Genomic DNA, 18,535 nt, shown 5'->3' with positions numbered 1-18,535 from the left:
AGTGACCTAAGGGGGAAGCCTTAGTCAGTAACAATGCAAAATGTTAAACTTTGTGTAAGTATTTGTTATAATCCTGTTTCCAAATGTTTGTTGGCCAGGAGTAAGAAGCAGTGGTTTGTTTGCTACCCACAGTGTGGTTGGTTGGAGCAGCAGCATCTCCATCACCACAGGCATGTCAGAGATGCATGAGTCCAAATTTCACCAAGTCCCAGGTGGCTTTCTGCATACTGTTTGAAGTGAGATGCATGCTTGTATCCCCTCCTGTTCCCCAGTGGGTTCTGTTTACAGTTAGAGCTTTGGGAGGTCTAGGTCACCCTCTTGATGATATTAGTATCTTTGTAAGTAGAGACACAAGATAGCTTGCTTTCTGTCTCTCTGCTCCCTATCATGTGAGAATATAAGAGGGGAGGGCTGTTTAAAAGTGACAACTTCCCTCCCCAGATACCTGTCTGTCAGCACCTTAATCTCAGACTTCCTGGGCTCCAGGGTTGTGGCAAATAATTACTTCTGTAGTTTAAGCCACATACTCTATAGTGTTCTGCTGTAAAAGCCCAGAGGGACAGCCATGAATTATTGTACCTTGGAGCAGAAGAATGCCCTTTGATCATCTAGTTCAGACTCCAAGTTTCAGGCTGCTGAGCCCTGTGTTATAGATGAGACATCTAAGGCCCAGGAAACTTAACCCAGTTGCTTAAAGTCTCAGAAGTAAGTGTCATGCGCCAGCAAACACTCCTTTAGGGCTACTGAGAAATCTCCTGTATTTCCTCCGATAAAGTAGATATCCCAGCCCTTATTCCTTTCTCTGAATCAGATGGAGAAAAAACAAATTTTACCCAGTTATTTTGACTTCTGCTCTCCAAAGCAAAAAGAAAAGTTCAGAGAAATATTGTAGTTTTGCCTAAGGGAGAATCAGCCTGACACATAAGAATCAGACTCTAGAGCTAACAGGACACCTATTTCTAAAAAGATCATGAAGCCCCCCCTTCTCTCTCTTCCTCCCTCCTCCCTTCCATCCTTCCTGTGTGTTCAGGGAGAATGGAGAGCCCTTAGTGAACTCGATCAAATGTAGAGATGCCACTTTGAATAAAGTGGTAGAACCTGCTGTCCTATATGTGTATAAAAGGTACCATACTTTACTTAATTTAGCCCTCCGTACTGAAAGGGTCATGAATATGCATTTTGGCTAAGAAAATCATTTCTTTTCACAGTCTCATGTGTGATGCTGTAGGCTAAGCTAATCAGCGTAGTTAATTTTAGCCCTAGTTTTGAGGGTTTATTTTAGAAAAGGTCAGGGTACTCACCTATAGCTCGTTATGTGGGGGAAGAAAGCACGGAAGAGATGTGAAACCAAGCATCTGTTAGCACGCCCCCAGCCCCAGCACTGGAAAGGGACCGTCTGTGTTTGATGTTTAGTTCTGTGTGTACTTGGTGAGAGCTTGACCACTGTCATGCCATGTGGCAGGTCGCCTCCAGTGGGACTTGGACACCTTTCCCTGAGGGAGGTAGAGAAAGCATCTCAGAGGCTTGAGGGGTCCATATGGTGACTTCTTCAGTGTGGCTCTGGCCCAGGGCTGGCATGGAATGGAGCCACCATCTCCCTCCCACCAGGTCCAGTGCTGGGCCTGGGCTTTGCTATTCCTCTGCCAGGCCTGGGAACTGGTGATGGTGGGTGGTGTGCCGGCCTGGGAAAACCACAAGGTAAGAAAGTGAAGTAAACACACCCCAGTGCAAAAATAAGGGCTGTTGACCAGCAGGGGGAGCAGTAGAGACTGGACATGCTACAGCAGTGCTGTCCAGAGAATTATCCTCAGTGCTGGTGGAAATACCCTAAAATCCCGTCCTTGTGACCACTGAGCACATGGGATGTAGTTGCTGTGACTGCTTTTCCATTGAACTTAAATAATTTTAATTTAAGGAGCCACATTGGCTGGTGGCTCCCATCCTGATAGGAACGTTCTAGAAGGATCAGCTCATCTAAGGCTTGGAGTTGGGAAGCAAGAGACGAAGACAGAGAAGCACAGAGGGTCAGTTCAGGTGCAAAGTCAGGGTCCGTTTGGGAAGGGTCCGCAAGGCACTAGAAAAATAAAGATGTTGATCAGTTGATCAGTACCGCCCCTCCGCCCCACAGACACTCCCTACCCGCGCGCCTCTGCCTGGTCCCAGGGCCAACCACAAAGGCCCTTTTCACTGTGTCTGTAAAGGAAAGCTGTTAGGTTCTCTGTTAGGAGGCTGGACTGGGAAAGCAGGTTGCCACCTGACGACAGAAAGGCCGAACTGAAATTCTGTACTGTGTTCTGTTGGCAGTGAGGGGGTCAGAGAAGAGGTGGTGTTGGCCACAAGGTTTGCAGCCCACTGTGTAAGACCACAGAGGTGGGAGTGGGGGTCTTTGCAGAGCTGGGTGTTAAAGGGTATGTGGAGCATACATTTCTCCCTCAGCATACGAGCTTGTTTGTCTCACTAGGGGCTCCCCACATTCTCCACTGGACTGTACATCAGTCTAAACCATTGCTTAGCAAATGTGCTGCCACGAGCACCAGGCCCGCTAAATGTTATGGTGATTGAAAATTGCAGTCCCTTCCCACAGGCCCAGAAAAGGGCTCTTTGTAATGAAATACAGAGGCAGCAGCCATTTGGAGTGTGGAGTAACTGCCTCTCTGGGACTTCTACAATGGACTCACAGTGTCAGTAAAAGGCAGGCTCACCAAGAGAAGAAACGATGCCTGCTTTATTACACCGGGCCCTTCATTCTCTGTGGCTTCTATGCCCTGTGAGTAATTCTAATGGCCGCTATCAGGAATGAGGACACCCTGAGAACAGAATCCTATGCCCAGCTGATGACTCACCAAATAGCCTGAAGAACCATTTCATGGTTCACAGCAGGGGAGAGATGGTTTGCAAAAACTGAAAAGGAAAAATAAACCAACATTAGTGTGAAGTTTAGAAGTTGATAAAATACCTTTAGGAAATCAGCAAGGCTTGGAGTTTTTTTTTCTTCAGGTTGTGCGAGGGAAGCTGTGCATTCTCAGAGGGGTGGGACACTGAGTGCCCCACTGGCTGTGGAGAGAATGAAGGACTCGGGTTTGGGATACATTTTCACTATAGTGGAGTCCACCAGAGGTTACTTCTGTCTGGGAAATGTTTGTTTCTAGCTGTGGTGGTCTTTATTTCTTTTGGTGCTTTTCTCCACGGATAATGACTCAGCCTATGCATCAGCTAGACACCTGCCCCTGAGAGATGCCAGAAGCACCTGGAGAACTCTACAGTCTACTAGTGAGTGGAATCATATTCTAGGGTAACTTTGGCTGAGGCCCTGGACTTGGCGGGCCTGTGGGATGGGCATGTGAATTGTATATGAAAATGTGCTCAGCAGCTGGCTCTTTGCCTGAGTCAGTGTTTCAGTGTTCTGTTGCTGTGAAGAGAACCATGACCGTGGAAACCCTGAAAAGGAACACATTCAATTGGGCTGGTTTACTATTTTGGAGGTTTAGTCCATTAATGATGGCAGAGAGCGTGGCAGCATGCAATCAGGCATGGTGCTGGAGAGATAGCTGAACGTTCTGTATCCTGAGCAAGACACTGGGCCTGGTTTGAGCATTTGAAACCCCAAACCCTGCTCTCAGTGACACACTTCATACAATAAGGCCACACCCTCTCCAAGGCCATGCCTCCTAATCCCTGTCAAGTAGGCCTCTCCCTTAGGACTACACATTTAAGGATATGACCCTGCAGGGGCTGTTCCTATTCAAAGTGCCACACAACATGTTGTTGTCACAAATACTTGAGATGGTCAAGTCACAAGGACTCTTTTTTCTTTATTTTTGGCTCACAATTTTGGAAAGTTCGATCTATGGCCAGTTGTCTCTGCTATGGTTTTGAACCCATGGAGAGGCAGCACATCATTTTGGGAGCATGTGACAGGACAGAGCTATTTACCTCATGGCAATGGAATGAAAGAGGAAGGGAGAGACTGTAGAACCATTATGTCCTTGGAGAATATGCCTCCATTGACCTGAGACCTGTCACAGGATCCCACACATTAGAAATTACACTGCTTTCCATGAGCTTTATGGGCTGGGGACCAAGCCTCCAACACATGAACCTTGGAGGAACATTTAATATCGAAACTGTAACATCTGACAAATGCAGAACATGCCAAAGAAGAAGAGATGGAGTGTATGTGGGGCTCTAGCATTTCCTTCCTCCTCTGTTACCCCCTCTTACCCCACTCCAACAAAGATTCTGAAAGCCTTTGAGTGTGATGCTACAGTGTAGTTCATAAGCCCATACCCTTTTGAGATCTCTGGACTTCTTTATTCAAGAAGTTTTGAGTGTCTTTCTTGAGCCATGTGTTGGGAGTTGTCATAGTTAAGATGACAGGCATGGACTCTGCCCTTCTGGGCTCATGGAATTTAGGGAAATTATTTTCATTTGAGCAAACATTAAGTGACAGTTTGTGCTGAATTAAGTGTGCATTAGGCTCACCTGGGGGACCTGTTAAAATAAATTATTTTTTATGGTACTGGGGATTGAACCCAGAACTCTACATGTACGTGCTGTACCATTGAGCTATATTCCAGTACACATTGTCCTAATTCAATAGGCCAGTATTGGAGACCTTAGAACTTTTATTTCTGTTAAGATCTAAGGTGATGCTATAGATTCTGTTCTAGGGCCTACTCTTTGATAGCCATTCTGGAAAGTCTGCCACATAAATTTGTTGAGGGCATACCAGTGGTTTGAGTCATTTGGGATAATGAGAGGTGAGCAGACAGAGATTGTCCTTCTAAATATCTGTACTTAGGCTGGTGAGGTGGTTCAGAGAGTAAAATATTCACTTAGCAAGGGTGAGGACTGGAGTTTGGATCTCCAGCACTCATAAAAGCCAAACAGGCTTGATGGAGACAAGTTAGACTAGCCGAGTCAGCCAGCTCCAGGTTCAGCAAGACTGTCTCAGAAAGGAAGCAGGATGCCATCAAGGAAGACAACTGAGCCCAACCCTTCACTTCCACATGCATCTGCACAATGTGAGCCCACACATAAACACTCTACATGCACACACATGTGTGAGTATGCATGCACACACTCCCCCATACATAACCAAGCTTTTAAGAAGACCCTTCCTTGATTTAGCCTGAAACAACAATCGGGAAAACTGGATCTTTAAGAGAAAATAAAATAAAAATTCTATAATGCAGTGGTTCTCAACCTGTGGGTCATGACCCCCCAATGACCATTGGAAAGCACAGATATTTACATTATGATTCTTAACAGTAGCATGATTAAAGTTATGAAGTAGCAATGAAAATAATTTTATGGTTGGGGGGTCACCACAACATGTGGGTTATTAAAGGGTCTTAGCATTAGGGAGGTTGAGAACTATGGCTATAATGTCTATCTGATCACTTTGTAAGTGTAAAGATCTGGTCTAATAATGAATGAAATGACAGAGCAGCTTGTATTTAACACATCACCTTGGTGCCAGTTTCTCCTCCAGAGCCCAGGGTGACAGTCTTTCTTCTCTGCATTGGCGGCATCATCACCAGTGCAGAATTTTAGGCCTTACCCTGGGGCTGCTGCATTTCCAATTCAGCAGCCCCAGGGCTGTTTTAACAAGATCTCTAGATGGTTCTGATGCACATCCAAATCTGAGCTTGTCCGACATAACCAAGTGAGAGCTGGGTTGAGTCTGAATGAGGCTCTGGCACTCACTCTTCTCTGCTCCTGTGAAACCGCCTGCTGGCATATGTAAGAGCCAGGTTCTTTCTCTCAAGCCCAGTGTCTTACAGAGCTTCTGGGGTACAGTCATGACTTTAAAGTGGGTTGAGCAGCAAAGATGAAAATTCCTTATTCATTGTAAAATGGCAGTAACCCAGAAATGGGGTTAAGGTTATTTACATTCTAATTTCATGTTCATGGTACATGCATCTATCTGTGTGACCTTTCTCTGGTTACTAGCCTGTCTGAGCCCTCACTTTCCTTATCTGAGCAATGGTCAAAAAACATCATTTGGTCTCATGTGAATGCAATGTTGGAGTAGTAGTTGTGAGCATGCCTTTAAAACTGCAGTGTTTGACATAAAGACTAACTTTGGGCTGCTCACCATTTGATTCTGTGTCTCTGTTAACAATGTCAGGACAGTCTCATTGTTTATATCACCATAGAGATTGTAAGCAACTGAGACCACTAACAGCCCAGTTTTAGCTCTTCTAAAGTAGTTTGTTTCTGTTCATGTTTTGTATTTAACATACAAAGACGAGAAGATGTAGAGCTAGTATAGATCAAAGTGATTCTGTGCAGCATAAGATACAACTTTTATTTGAGTGGTGGTTCTTGGGTGTATCCACATCAGCTTGGAATTTCTTAGAAATGTAAATTGTGGGGCTGGAGAAATGGTTCAGTGGTTAAGAGTGTTTGTTCATCTTGCCGAGTTCCAGAGTTCAGTTCCTAGCACCCATGTTGTGTGACACACAGCCAACTATTAACTCCTTCTCCAAGGCACCCAGCAGCTTCTGGTCTTGGAAGTTACCTGCACATGTGTGCATGTGTGCAGGCGCGCGCATGCGCGCGCGCACACACACACACACACACACACACACATGTGCGCTCATACACACTGAATAAATAAATAAACACTCTCAGGTGCTACCCAGAACTACCAAATCAGCATTTTGGGGGGTTGGGACCTAGTGCTGCTGTGTGTTAATTAGCGAGTTCTGTAGGTGACTTCAGTACTCAGTCATCTTAGGGGTTTATCTGGGTCTTGACTGAAGGATCTGACAAAGGCCACCCTTTCTGTGGAACTAGGTAATAACTTCTCTTTCCCTCCAGTATGGATTTGTAACACTGGTGTCCAAGCTTGGGCAGCCATTATTGGATTCCTTCATAAGTATGCCCTGTTACTGCCCACCCAGCATAGACGAAATCTGGAATGCCATTCCAGTTGCATCTGTTATAAGGCTGACTTTGGGGTGTGAGGAAATTAAAGCTATTTATCACAGTCTGTTTTTCCCTCAGTGACAGGAGAAATGAGCCTTAGCTGAACAAGGCTTCAAATTGGGCTCACTACAAAAAAACACGCAGCTTGACAAACACAGTTGAAGCAGGCTTACATTTGTTTTGATTTTTTCTTCTGAAAACAATTTCGTTTTTAAGCAGCACCAAAGCAGTGCAGTGTACTCAAGAGACACTGCAGATGGAGCCATCCCAGTCTGTCCCACAAATCACACACAGGAAGCATAAAAGCTGGCCCTATGATCATTCTTTTCCTTCTTAGACCAGAGGTTTGAGAGGGTAAGGAACCAGGGCTCTTGGTGTTATGGGAAGAGGGAAATGTTTTGGTTTTTTTTTTGCAAGAGAAAAATGTCTGGGTGGTACAGATATGACCTGGCCAGGTTTATGGAAACACAGCCACACTCTTCATTTGAATATTGATATAAAATATTTGATATTGCAGTCAATACTTATAAGTGCAATAAAGACCATATAACCTGTAAAGCCTACAATTTAACTAGATGACCTTTCACTGTAGACTCCATGTCTTCCTGAGCTGTTTGAAGAGAACTTAGAGGCCCTTGTGGACCAGGCAAATGATGGGAAGAAATAAAGTACCCTTGTTTCCCTGTGGAGGCCAGCAGAAAGAGAGCCAATGGGACATCATCATTCCTTACTGTGCCTTTGAGTCAGTTCTGAAAATCCATACTGACTGATTATATTTAAAATAATGAACATTTCACATTTGGTATATAATTATGATTGCCTGATATATTTCTTCCTGGTGTTGGGTATTAATAGGCAAAATCAAGATGTTTGCCACACTATACAGCTTCTGATAGCAGCTGATGTTTATTGGTTCAAGTACCATAACATGGTGCATAATACCTTGTTTCTGTTATACTATTGATTGTTCACAATAATCCCAGAAGCAGATCATTGTCTGTTTTATAGATGAGGAAACCTAAATGCACAAGGTTAAGTTAGTACCCAGTTGTGGAACTAACCACTGTGAGTGCTGACAGACATGCGGATCTTTTGATGCAGAAGCCACCATTCTAAACCAGTCTGCTTCAAGCTGTGAAATGAGAAGTCACTTTTTGTGAGTTGCAAACAGCATTTTGAAATACTGACTAGAATGGAAAATACTAGAGTGCCACGTGTAGTTTGAGTAGATAAGTCTTTATTCCTGGAAACTCTGTTTTAATCCTAAAGATTTTAAGTATGTACATGATATAAGCACACTCCTGTGAACTGGACCATGATGCAAATATGCTTTACTGTGTCATATTCAAGTTTGAAAGCAAAGGAGGTAAAGGAGAGATGAGAAAAGACAAATATGAAAAAGTGAATGAATAAATAACCATAAAGGAGGTGGAGAGACTTGGGAAGGAGGGGAAGGAGGAGGCAATGAGCGAGCAGACAGTTCTGACAGGGAGATGGGGTTCAGGGTGTGGTGGGGGAAGGAGCAAAGGGGGTTATGTGGGAAGCATGTGGTTCTGTCCACCAGTCTCTCAGCACAGGCTACTTGGTGGTGAAGCTGAGATCCTTTGGCAGGTTTTCATTCTCATGTGTGTCTCATGCTGTGGTACAGCTCACCCTGGCGGGGTTGAGGCGACAGAGCGTCTAAGTCCTGCCCTAAGAACCGTCAAAGGCTGTTGGGAATATATAGAATTTTTGCCACTGAGCTAACTTTGATCTCATTTTGTAGCCTTTTGCTTTTTGCAGAGAAAGTATAGATAACAAGAAGATTGTAAAGTCTTCCTTTGGGAACTGGCCTGATGGCTCAGCAGGGGAGCCTGATGATGGGCTTTGACCCCTAGGCCCCACATGGTGGATGGAGAGAGCTGACCCCCATACATTGTCATCTCACCTCCACATGCATACAGCAGTGTGCCAAAAACTCCCAAAAGATGCAGTGTAATTTTAAAATTTTAAGTTTTCTTTTGCTGGTAAATCTACAGCTAGTTTTCTATTTCAAAAGATCCTAGAGTCATTTAATGAAAATCCCATTTTTTTTTAACAGATATAGAAATTGGGTGGAAGGTCTGTGACATTTTCGTGTGTACAGATGTTTTCATAAGTAGCTTATGATGGGGTCTGCAAGTTGCATGGCTAGAGTACCCTTATGTTAGTTTTACTGAGGAAACCTGAGCTCAGTAAATGTAAGCATCTTGCCCAGAGTTTTACATACAAGTTGGCAGAGGTTGAGACTGCAATCCTCTGACCCTGAATGCCACACTTCCCCACCAGATGGAAGACTGTAACAATGGATTAAAAAACAGTACTCTGTGTTACAGTAAGAACAGTAATTCTGTTTATAAGTCAGAGTGGTACAATGCCTAACCCGGCTTGCAGTAGAGTATCATTATGTCATTTCCTCCCCCTCCAAGGTATTTGTCTATTGCTAGTCCTCATTGGTGGATTAGAGTTTAGGATGTTGTGCCCCTTAACTGTGGCCTTTCTTTGTTGTTATTCTTATAGACACCAGCTCTGTTTTAGTCACTAGTGATGCCCTGCCAAGTAACTTGGGTTATTGGAATCTGTTTACATGGATAACCTTCTCTTTCCTTTTTTCTTTTAAATAAATGCTAGATATGGATATGAATATAGCCAACCATAGCAAACTCCATTTGAAAACCTAAATCCATAGCCTGTTAGAGAGGAGTTGTGGTATCTTCCTCAGTCTAGCTAAATGCCATCGTTGACCATCCTATCCATCTTATTTTGTCTCACCGCTGCCATTTCTCCCTTTCCTTTCCTTTTTCTTTCTTTCTTAAAAGAAACTTCCAGAAGAATATTAACACATTCTCCTTCCCACTGTCTCAGCTATAAAGTTTTGAGTATTGCATAACAAGGCCTTGATGTGGTATCTCATCTTTATTTTTCTCCTGACACCTTAGTTTTTAATAAGGACTCATGTAAAAGCTACAAAGGAGCTCATTTACTCTTGTCCCATGGTTTTGTTCTCCTAACTTCAAAGGTTAGTGTCCTCTTTCTGCTGGGTTAATTTTGCCAAGTGCTGATTCTATCTAGCGGACACTTTCTGGAAGCTAAGAGTCAGCACCGTGCTGCAAGGAAGCTTTGTCAATGCTAGTCTCTGAGGACACACAGGGCCCCAGCTCACAGTGTTAGGACTTCAATGACTGCAGTTGTTGCTTATTCTCTATTTCAGGGATCCCTGAAGACCCGCTTGTTGCTGAAGAGTATTATGCTGATGTATTTGATTCCTGTTCTGAGGAGAGTGAGGAGCAGGAGGAAGAAATGGTGTTCTCAGAAGCAGAGCGAGAAATAAGGGACAGGGGAGCCCCACCTGCTTACAGAGCAAACCAACAGGTACCTCCTGCTCCAGCCAGAGGGATGCTGCTGTCCAAGATGCTGACTGGACTTGGGCTAAGAGCGAGCAGAGGATGTCTTGAACCTGGAGTTGGTATCAGGGAGCTTAGGAGTACTAGAAACTCTCTACTGGCTCCATGAAATAAGTCTTTAATTTAAAGGAGTAGGGACAGGTAGACCCCATGAAATGAGCAGGCTCTGATCAGGGAAAGGGCTAGCATACTCACTGCAGAAGGGCAGGCTATGATGCACACTGCAGCGTCTGCCCACTGAGGAGTTCTTCTGTACACTGCCCAGTAAGTGCTGCGGGTGTCTCTTTCACAGGGACAGGATATTTTATCACTTTCCTGCCTGTAATCATATTTTTAGTCTGTTTTACAAATTTAATGGAAGTACAAATGTATAAAGATTGATTCCATTTTGGAGTTAAGACTTGGAGATTGAAATTGGAGAATGCTCTTTCTAGCTTCTTGAAACAGCCTCCAAGGGGCCATCTTTTCATGCAGGGCTGGGTCTCTCTGCATAGATGCGTCAGTAGTAGAGCTCCTTAATTAGAAAGCCTCAGCTAGTGTATGATAGGCTAAGAAATGGCCCTGGCTTGTGCATTTTTCTTTTGATTTTTGTAGTGGACAGAAAGTTGTACACAAGCTACTCAACTTTTTTACTGAAACAGTTTCACACTGTGTATCTCAGCCTAGGCTTGAACTTTCAACTTTCTAACTTACTTCCAGAGTGCTGGGATTTCAGGAATGTGCCACCATGGCTAACCACAGAGACATTCTTAATAAACACTAAGCAATCTACCGTAATATTAAATAAAATCCATAAGAAATGTCTCTCAAATTCTGTAGACAGGAGAGGGATGGAGGGAGATGACCACCAGGATGGGGTAAGAGTAAACCCAAGCTGAGGCTGGAGAGATGGCTTAGTGGTAAAGTGTTTGCTGCTGTTGCAGAGGACCTGGGTTTTTGCCCAGTACCAACATGCAGGCAAAAACTTACACATATAAAATAAAATGAGCAAATACTTTTAAAGAGCAGAGTTAAGCCAAGGAAAAGGTTAAGAGAGAGAGAAATCACGGGAGAATGTAAATGACAAAGTGGAGAGGGACGTAAAATCATTTGCAAAAATGCAGGACAAAAGAGAGGTGGGATCCCAAATGCCACAATAAAAGTGTCCCTTATACCCATTCCTCTTTCTCCCTGGGGGACCCTGGGGAAAACGTACCTACTACCACAATTAAAAATACAATTTTCCATTTGCTCCTGAGCCACCACTACGAACAGTTGAAACAAATATCATAATATTGCATTAACATCAACCCATACCTGTGGTTGGAAAACATGACATACAAAACACATACCCAGTCTTTTCTCAGATCATCAGAGGGCAAACTTGGATTTACTAATATTATAACTTTACATCATTCTAAATAAAACAAAGCCAATTCAGAAACACACATGAATCAAACCTGTTACAAATACCCCCTGAGTCAAGAAATAGAACTTTGGCAGCCCCAGAGGTCCCATCTCTGGCTAGCTTTTACTACAATGTATTTTGGGAAGTCAGGTTGCCTGTAAATAGGTGTAGGTCTTGCCGCTTCGATGGGCTATTGTTACCTGGTACAGATTATTGGGCTTCATTGGGTTTCAGTGTCCTGATCTGTGCAATGGGAGAGAAATAGTTCCTTGACATAGAAGAGTAGACAGGGTGATCAGCTCAAAGCATTCAAATAATGCCCCATCAGATATGAATTACTGGATGAGATCATGCATCAGATCTTAACTGCACACTTAATAAATACTTAGTAATTTAACCATTATTATAAAAATGACTTAATTTTGTTGCTTTTAAAAATGTTCTGCCTTAAGTCCTTAAAGTGAGCTGTTAGAGTTGTAATATTAAAAAAAAAAAATCCTTCCTTCTTCTTTCTCAGTGCAGATGATAAACAGAAGGACAGGGATTGTGCTCTCTGGGGTGTGTATCTGCCACATGTTAGATGACCAGTTGTGAATGATTTTGAATCTGTTGTGGCAAAATGCTGAGACATTTCACATGCATGGTCTTTTGTCTCTCAGAGTTGTGTTATCTTATTCCCATTTTTAGGTGAAGATGCTGCGTCCCTAAGAGGAAAATGGCTCACCCACAGTGACAGATAGGGAGGGATCAGTCCTGTGATTTTGAATCAGAATGGTCACAGTTTCAGGCCAAGCCTTTTGCTACTCTGCATGGTCTGACAGAGATAGAAGCAGCAGGGGCGCGGCAGGGTGAACTACAATAGGGACAGGTAACCACAGCTGCATTTTAAACTCACATTAGTTTGATATGGTTTCTCTTTCTCCAGAGGTGGTGGGGGTGGCTGTGCTGGGCACCCTCCCATTCTTGTGGGATCCTTGTGTCAGCAATATACAAGATGCACTTGTGAGTTCTGTGCTGGTAACCTGTCGCCATTCACCTTGTGATGTGAAGCTTGCAGCCATCTCTGGAGTTGCCTCTTTTCTTCCTGGCTTTGCCCTTGAACCCTGAACATGCTAGGGTCTAAAGTAGCAGCACACCCATGGACTCTGTGTGCATAACCAGATCCAAGCTGATTCCTCTTTCATATTTTAATGGGGGAAGTGCTTTCGGAAAGAAAATGAGCCCCGGGCTTCATTGTGAAGTTCTTTGAGCCAACCTTGCTGCTCTTTAAGCAGCAATGCTTCCAAAGCAGTTTTACAGAACACCTAATTACTGTTGATTCTCACAGTGCTAAGCAAAGCATCAATAATGCCTTTACCACAAGCCATTATAGTGCTGATGGTGCCTCTGTGAAGCCTGTGGTCACCACGTTGGAACCATCTTCTTAGCTCTTAGGAGAGTGGAGTTCTCAGCCGTCATCACAACAGGTTCACTACAGCAGCTGCGAGACCTGTCACTGAGCAGCCCACGTGCTCCAATAGACATGCCTTAGGGCTGCGGACTGGTGCACGTTGTCATTAATTCCGAATGCCCCTTACTGCCTGGACTGTCATTCCCTCTCCAAGACTAATAAACGACCCAAGACACTGGTAAAACCACACTAGATAGAAGATAATGACTTGACCCACGGCTCTCTCAGGAAAGACAGTTTAACGAAGGCTCTCGCTGAAGCTCCCCTTAAAAGGTTCCTCAAGCCCCTGGTGTTCTCTTTCTGAAATAAGGGGTGGCAGAGGTTGTAGCAGGAATCTTAACAGGTCTTATTAATAAAATCAAACCCAGGAGCCAGGTATTGGGGTGAACACTGGAAGATCAGAGAAGCAGAACAAGCCACAGCTTCCTCACCTAGCCAATTCCTCAGGTGCTCCTGTTTCCTCAGGCTGAAGCCTCTGTGTCCTCATCCAAATGAATCTCAGCTGAACTGCTTCTCCAAAGCCTGAAAGCTCAACCAGCTAAAAGCTTCTACTTTCTGGTCCTCACGCCTTATATACCTTTCTGCCTTCTGCCATCACTGCCTGGGATTAAAGGTGTGAATCACCATGCTTGGCTGTATCCTTGAACACACAGAGATCCAGGTAGATTTCTGCCTCTGGAATGCTAGGATTAAAGGCTGTGCTACCACTGTCTAACCTCTATGTTTAATATTGTGGCTGTTCTCTTCTCTGACCCCAGATAAGTTTATTAGAGTGCACAATATTTCAGGGAACACAATACCACCACAAGAGGCCTGCTTTTCCAAGCAAATATAGAAGTCCTCCAGACTTTCGGGGTTTGACATTCTCCCAGCACACAGTGACACTAGGAAAAGCAGATGTGCTGTTGTGCTTAGATGCAGGGTGGTAAAGCCTGAGGTTCCTCTGAGGACACTGGGGTCAAGCCATCCTGAGGGTTGCTATCATAAGCTCCTGCTGTAGGGAGACGCAGTGGTTTAATCAGCTGGTGCTTTTTACAGTAGTTACAGGTCATTCCTGGGATTTTCCTTTTATGGAAAGGGAGGGAGGGAGGGAGAGAGAGAAGCATGGATTGCACAATTTGGAAAAGCCTTGGTCAGGCAGGTAGGCGATATAGGACAAAAGCCGCTGTTGGCAGGGTAGCAAGAGTCTTGTGTTGGGCAGGAATGGCCTGGCTCTAGCACCCTCCCTGAACCCTCATTGGCTGGAAGCTCCTGGTTAGAGTTCCATGTCCTTTGACCTCTTTGATGAATCCCAGTCTTTCTGTGACCAGGGTGTAAGTAAGCTCACCACACTCACAGGGAATCATTTCACTCTTAGGACTAATTTCATACAAGGAAACTGAGGCTTGATGGGTGACAGCTAAATGTCCTATTGCAGGTAGGTCACTGTTTCCACAGACTGTGCTCTGCATGGCTGTGGTCATCCCTATTCCACCACTCAGGTAGAGGAAATAGGGGAAGGGCAACCAAGACTTGCTTTACTATATAGACTTACTGAGCTATATACAAGGCTAACCTTCTGCCAATTCTAGAGGAAATGCAGAATTGTGAAAAGTAAATAAGCCCCAACTCTCTCCTGCTAAGGGATGGAAGATTATTTACTGGTGTGATTTTATAATAGAAGATGCTAGAACTTTGGAGCCTCAACAGGGACACTGCTTTACTATTTTAAAATCATTCCAATAATGACCTAATTTAGTAAACTGCATACATAGAAGGCAACACTTTTTGTCCTGCATTGACCTTAGAAGTCACTGTCATTTCTAAGTGGCCTTTCCTGAGATTTCAGGCAGGTGAGCTATTTCTTCCCCAGTAACTGCACCAGTGTGCCACAGGCTATTAAGCAGCCATATCCACCAAGATGTCATAGACACTTCCAGCTTGGTGTGCTGCTCCTGCAGGGCGACTGGTCTCTATAGCCTCGGTGAGTGCTGTTCAAAGGAGTGACTTTGATGCCCCAGTTTCCACTCCTGCCTTGTTCTAGCCTCCACGTCATGGTTCTTCTTTTTCACCCCTTGTTCCTCATCCAGCATGAAGTACACCTCACCGCTGGCCACTCTGGGATCCCCAAACCTCACTGTGAGAGACTGCTCTGTAGAGCTGGGGGGATTACTGGAGAGGTTAGTAAATGGAAAGGAAAGGAGATGCTTAGCACCTGAAGACAGCACCAGAATGTATGAAAATGGATATTGGTGTGATAACTTCAAGTCATGGTTCAAAGACAAGACCAAGTTGCTGCATGCTCTGTGGGGTTTAAGTGAGAACTCATCTCAACTGGACTTGAGACTCTCCATCTGCCATAAATAAATGTATATCACAAGGACTTCCTTAAGGGATTTGGAAGGCCTTTCACTTTTTGTCCCAATAACCTCCCTTAAGTTGCTGGTCTGCCTTCCTGAGACTATTGGGCATGTGTTGGGTAAAAAGACTAAGCCATTTAAAGAGCAGGCAGAGGAATGACTTGAAGGACCTTCCACTGCTGAACCTCCAGGAATGGGCTGCAGCAGGGAGAGTCAAGTCTCAGCGGCTCCTAGAAAACCCGTCACTCTGTCTTGGGTAGATGTGATGCCATCAGTCCCTCAGCCCCACTTCGTTGCTCCTCCTCACCTTTTACATTTCCAAACTGCAACCTGTAGCTGTACCATGAAGGGCTCCTGAACTCTGGAAGAGAGTGGGTTTTAAATGAGAGGCTAATTCAGTGAAGAGTAACTGAGCCCAAGTGTACCTTAGGGTTAGAGCATGTGCCTAGTGTGAGCAAGACCCTGTGTGTGAGTCCCACCACTACAAAACGGGGGCCATGGTGGGTAAAAAAAAAAAAAGGAAGGGAAGGGAAGGGAAGGGGGAAAGGAGAGGCAGGGAGGAGGAGGAGAGAGAGAAATCTGTGGTGACAGAAATCATGAGGACTGTGTGGGGTAAGAGCATCTTCACTTTGGTTGATTAGTGTCTGTACAGGCACATCCATTCTTAAGAAGTCATTATTGCACACTTGAGATCCAAGTGCCTCCATCTCTGCTGAGCTTGTCTCACTGAAGGCAGTGCTGAGTCAACACTGCCCTTAAGAGGGGATCTAGATCTAGAACTGGGGCTGATTGCACTATTCATAATCGTGAGCCACATCTATCCTCCGCTGCCTCCTTGCTGCAGCTGGCCAGTCAGAATGTTATAGAGTTGGGCAGATGTAGTCTCTCTGGAAGAGGTGGGTCAAGAATGGCTTTGGCTTAGTAGGAAAGAGGATATGGGTTAGTTTTCCCAGATGGGTGGCATGGACTCTGAGCAGACAATAACAGGTAAAAGAAACTGTTTCCTCACACTCCACATACCCACTGACATCAAGGACCAGTGAGTATACAACATGCTGGGGTCTCCCAAAGACAGAGCCATCATGAAGGGTATATCTGTTTTGTGCATAGATCTACAGAGCTGAGCTTGCTTGGGGTTGTTCAACAGATGGAGAACAGAGTGTCATGCCTGGTGTTGTACAGCAAAGGCATCTACACATCCCTTTGAGCAGCTTTCAGCCACTGGAATGAATATATAAGTTACCCTTCTGTAACTGGGAATATCTCTCTCTCTCTCTCTCTCTCTCTCTCTCTCTCTCTCTCTCTCTCTCTGTGTGTGTGTGTGTGTGTGTGTGTGTGTGTGTGTGTGTGAACAGCTACAAGCTATCAGCCTTCTTTGGATTGATATGCCTTTGGGAGTTGACATAGTCCACCAGCCATGAGTATAGAGGATGCTGCATGTAGACAGATGGTTGCATTTTCACTGCCTCCAGGTAAAGGATCAGTGAGCACAATAACCCTCTAGGAAGCTCTTAAGAGCATCTAAAGATAGATACACAGCCTCCAAGGGACTGTTGGAGTCTGCCCAAGATACCCTCATCCTAAACTAAATTCTTATGGCAGCTGGGTTCTGTTTGTTCATTCACTCAAATAATCCCCCTTTTGTTGTTTGGTTTTGCTCTTTTATGGGGGGCCCACCACCCAGCTCCCAAATAACTTCACACACAGGCTTATTATTACTTATGAATGTTCGGCCTTATCTTGGCTTGTTTCTGACATTATCCTGTCTACTTTTTGCCTCTCGGCCTTTCTCATTCTCTTACTTCTGTAAATCTTACTCCCACTCTGTGGCTTGATGTGTAGCTGGGTGGCTGGACGCTGGAGTCCTCCTCCTTCTCTGGCTCCTCGCTCTCTCTTCCCAGGTTTCTCCTTCTATATATTCTCTCTGCCTGCCAGCCCTGCCTGTCCTTTCTCTTGCCTTGCTATTGGCCGTTCAGATCTTTATTAGACCATCAGGTGTTTTAGATAGGCACAGTAACACAGCTTCACAGAGTTAAAAGCAACACACCTTAAAATAATATTCCCCAACACCCTTTAGTTGACCCAAGATACAATATTGTATATAGTTATCGTTTTACAGAAAGAAATGCCTAGATCTATCTCTCCCTTCTTCACCCATATATTCAGCTTCAACAAGAAACTGATTGTTTTTATTTACATAATTTTAAAATAAAGCTTCTTCCCTTAGTTTATCATTTCCGACTCTTAAGTTTCAAAGTTGCTCAGTGTTCCTCTTAGCCACATGCACTTTAGCCAGCCTGCAGGTGAGTTTCCCTTCATTCCAGAGGAGGAAGCTCTTTAGGGATGATGGAAAAGGGGCGGCAGAACACCCTTGGCTCACGCCCCCCTTCCTTGGTTGCCTCTGCATCTTCATCCACACACTGATCTCATTTGAACAGACAAACCTTTGGGCCCTGGGTTCTCCTACAGTGGGGTCATACTGCTTTGTTCTCTGCTAGGTGTGGCAAAGCCTCTTTACCTCCACTACTTCACCTTTCCCACTGAGGTTCATTGTAGCTTCAATGGATCAAGCATGAATGGAGTCTCTTGGGTGAACAACAGCTTGGGAAGCAGACTGCCTTGGAATGACATTTCTTCAGTTGCCCTTATCCATCCCACCAGTTTGAGCAGAAGTCTGGGCTGGGTTCTCTTCTAGATGTTGCAGTGATAATTATGCACTCAGCATCATTTTTGAACCTTTTAGCATACACATATTCTAGTCCATGTATACCAGGTATGGACCTGTGGGCTTTATAAATGCTACTATATCTGAGTCTTCTCTCAACCTATTTTATAGGTAGGGGAATGGAGGCGTGATACATTAAGCAATTTGCTCAAAACACGAGACTGAAAATGGCAAGGTGGGATTTAAACTCGAGCATGCTGGCTTCAAAGTCCATGTCCTCTCTAGTCTTGATGCTGTTTGTCTGAATCCCAGCTTTGTGCCAATGCTCAACTTTTT

The 18,535-nt window shown here is 44.5% G+C and overlaps 1 protein-coding gene across 1 annotated transcript in view; it reads left to right on the top strand.

Annotated features, from left to right (window-relative positions):
* The window catches only part of Nek11 (NIMA related kinase 11), a 233,011-nt gene that overhangs the window by 145,141 nt on the left and 69,335 nt on the right, over positions 1 to 18,535 (top strand). The window contains exon 12 of the mRNA XM_036193523.1: positions 10,166 to 10,326. Within this exon, the coding sequence (XP_036049416.1) occupies positions 10,166 to 10,326 (161 nt within the window). The remainder of the gene's footprint in view (positions 1 to 10,165; positions 10,327 to 18,535) is intronic.

The sequence above is a fragment of the Onychomys torridus genome, chromosome 7, assembly GCF_903995425.1.
Source record: "Onychomys torridus chromosome 7, mOncTor1.1, whole genome shotgun sequence".
Lineage (NCBI taxonomy): Eukaryota > Metazoa > Chordata > Mammalia > Rodentia > Cricetidae > Onychomys > Onychomys torridus.
Note: the sequence above shows the minus strand (reverse complement) of the source record. Positions and strands in the feature narration are given on the sequence as shown.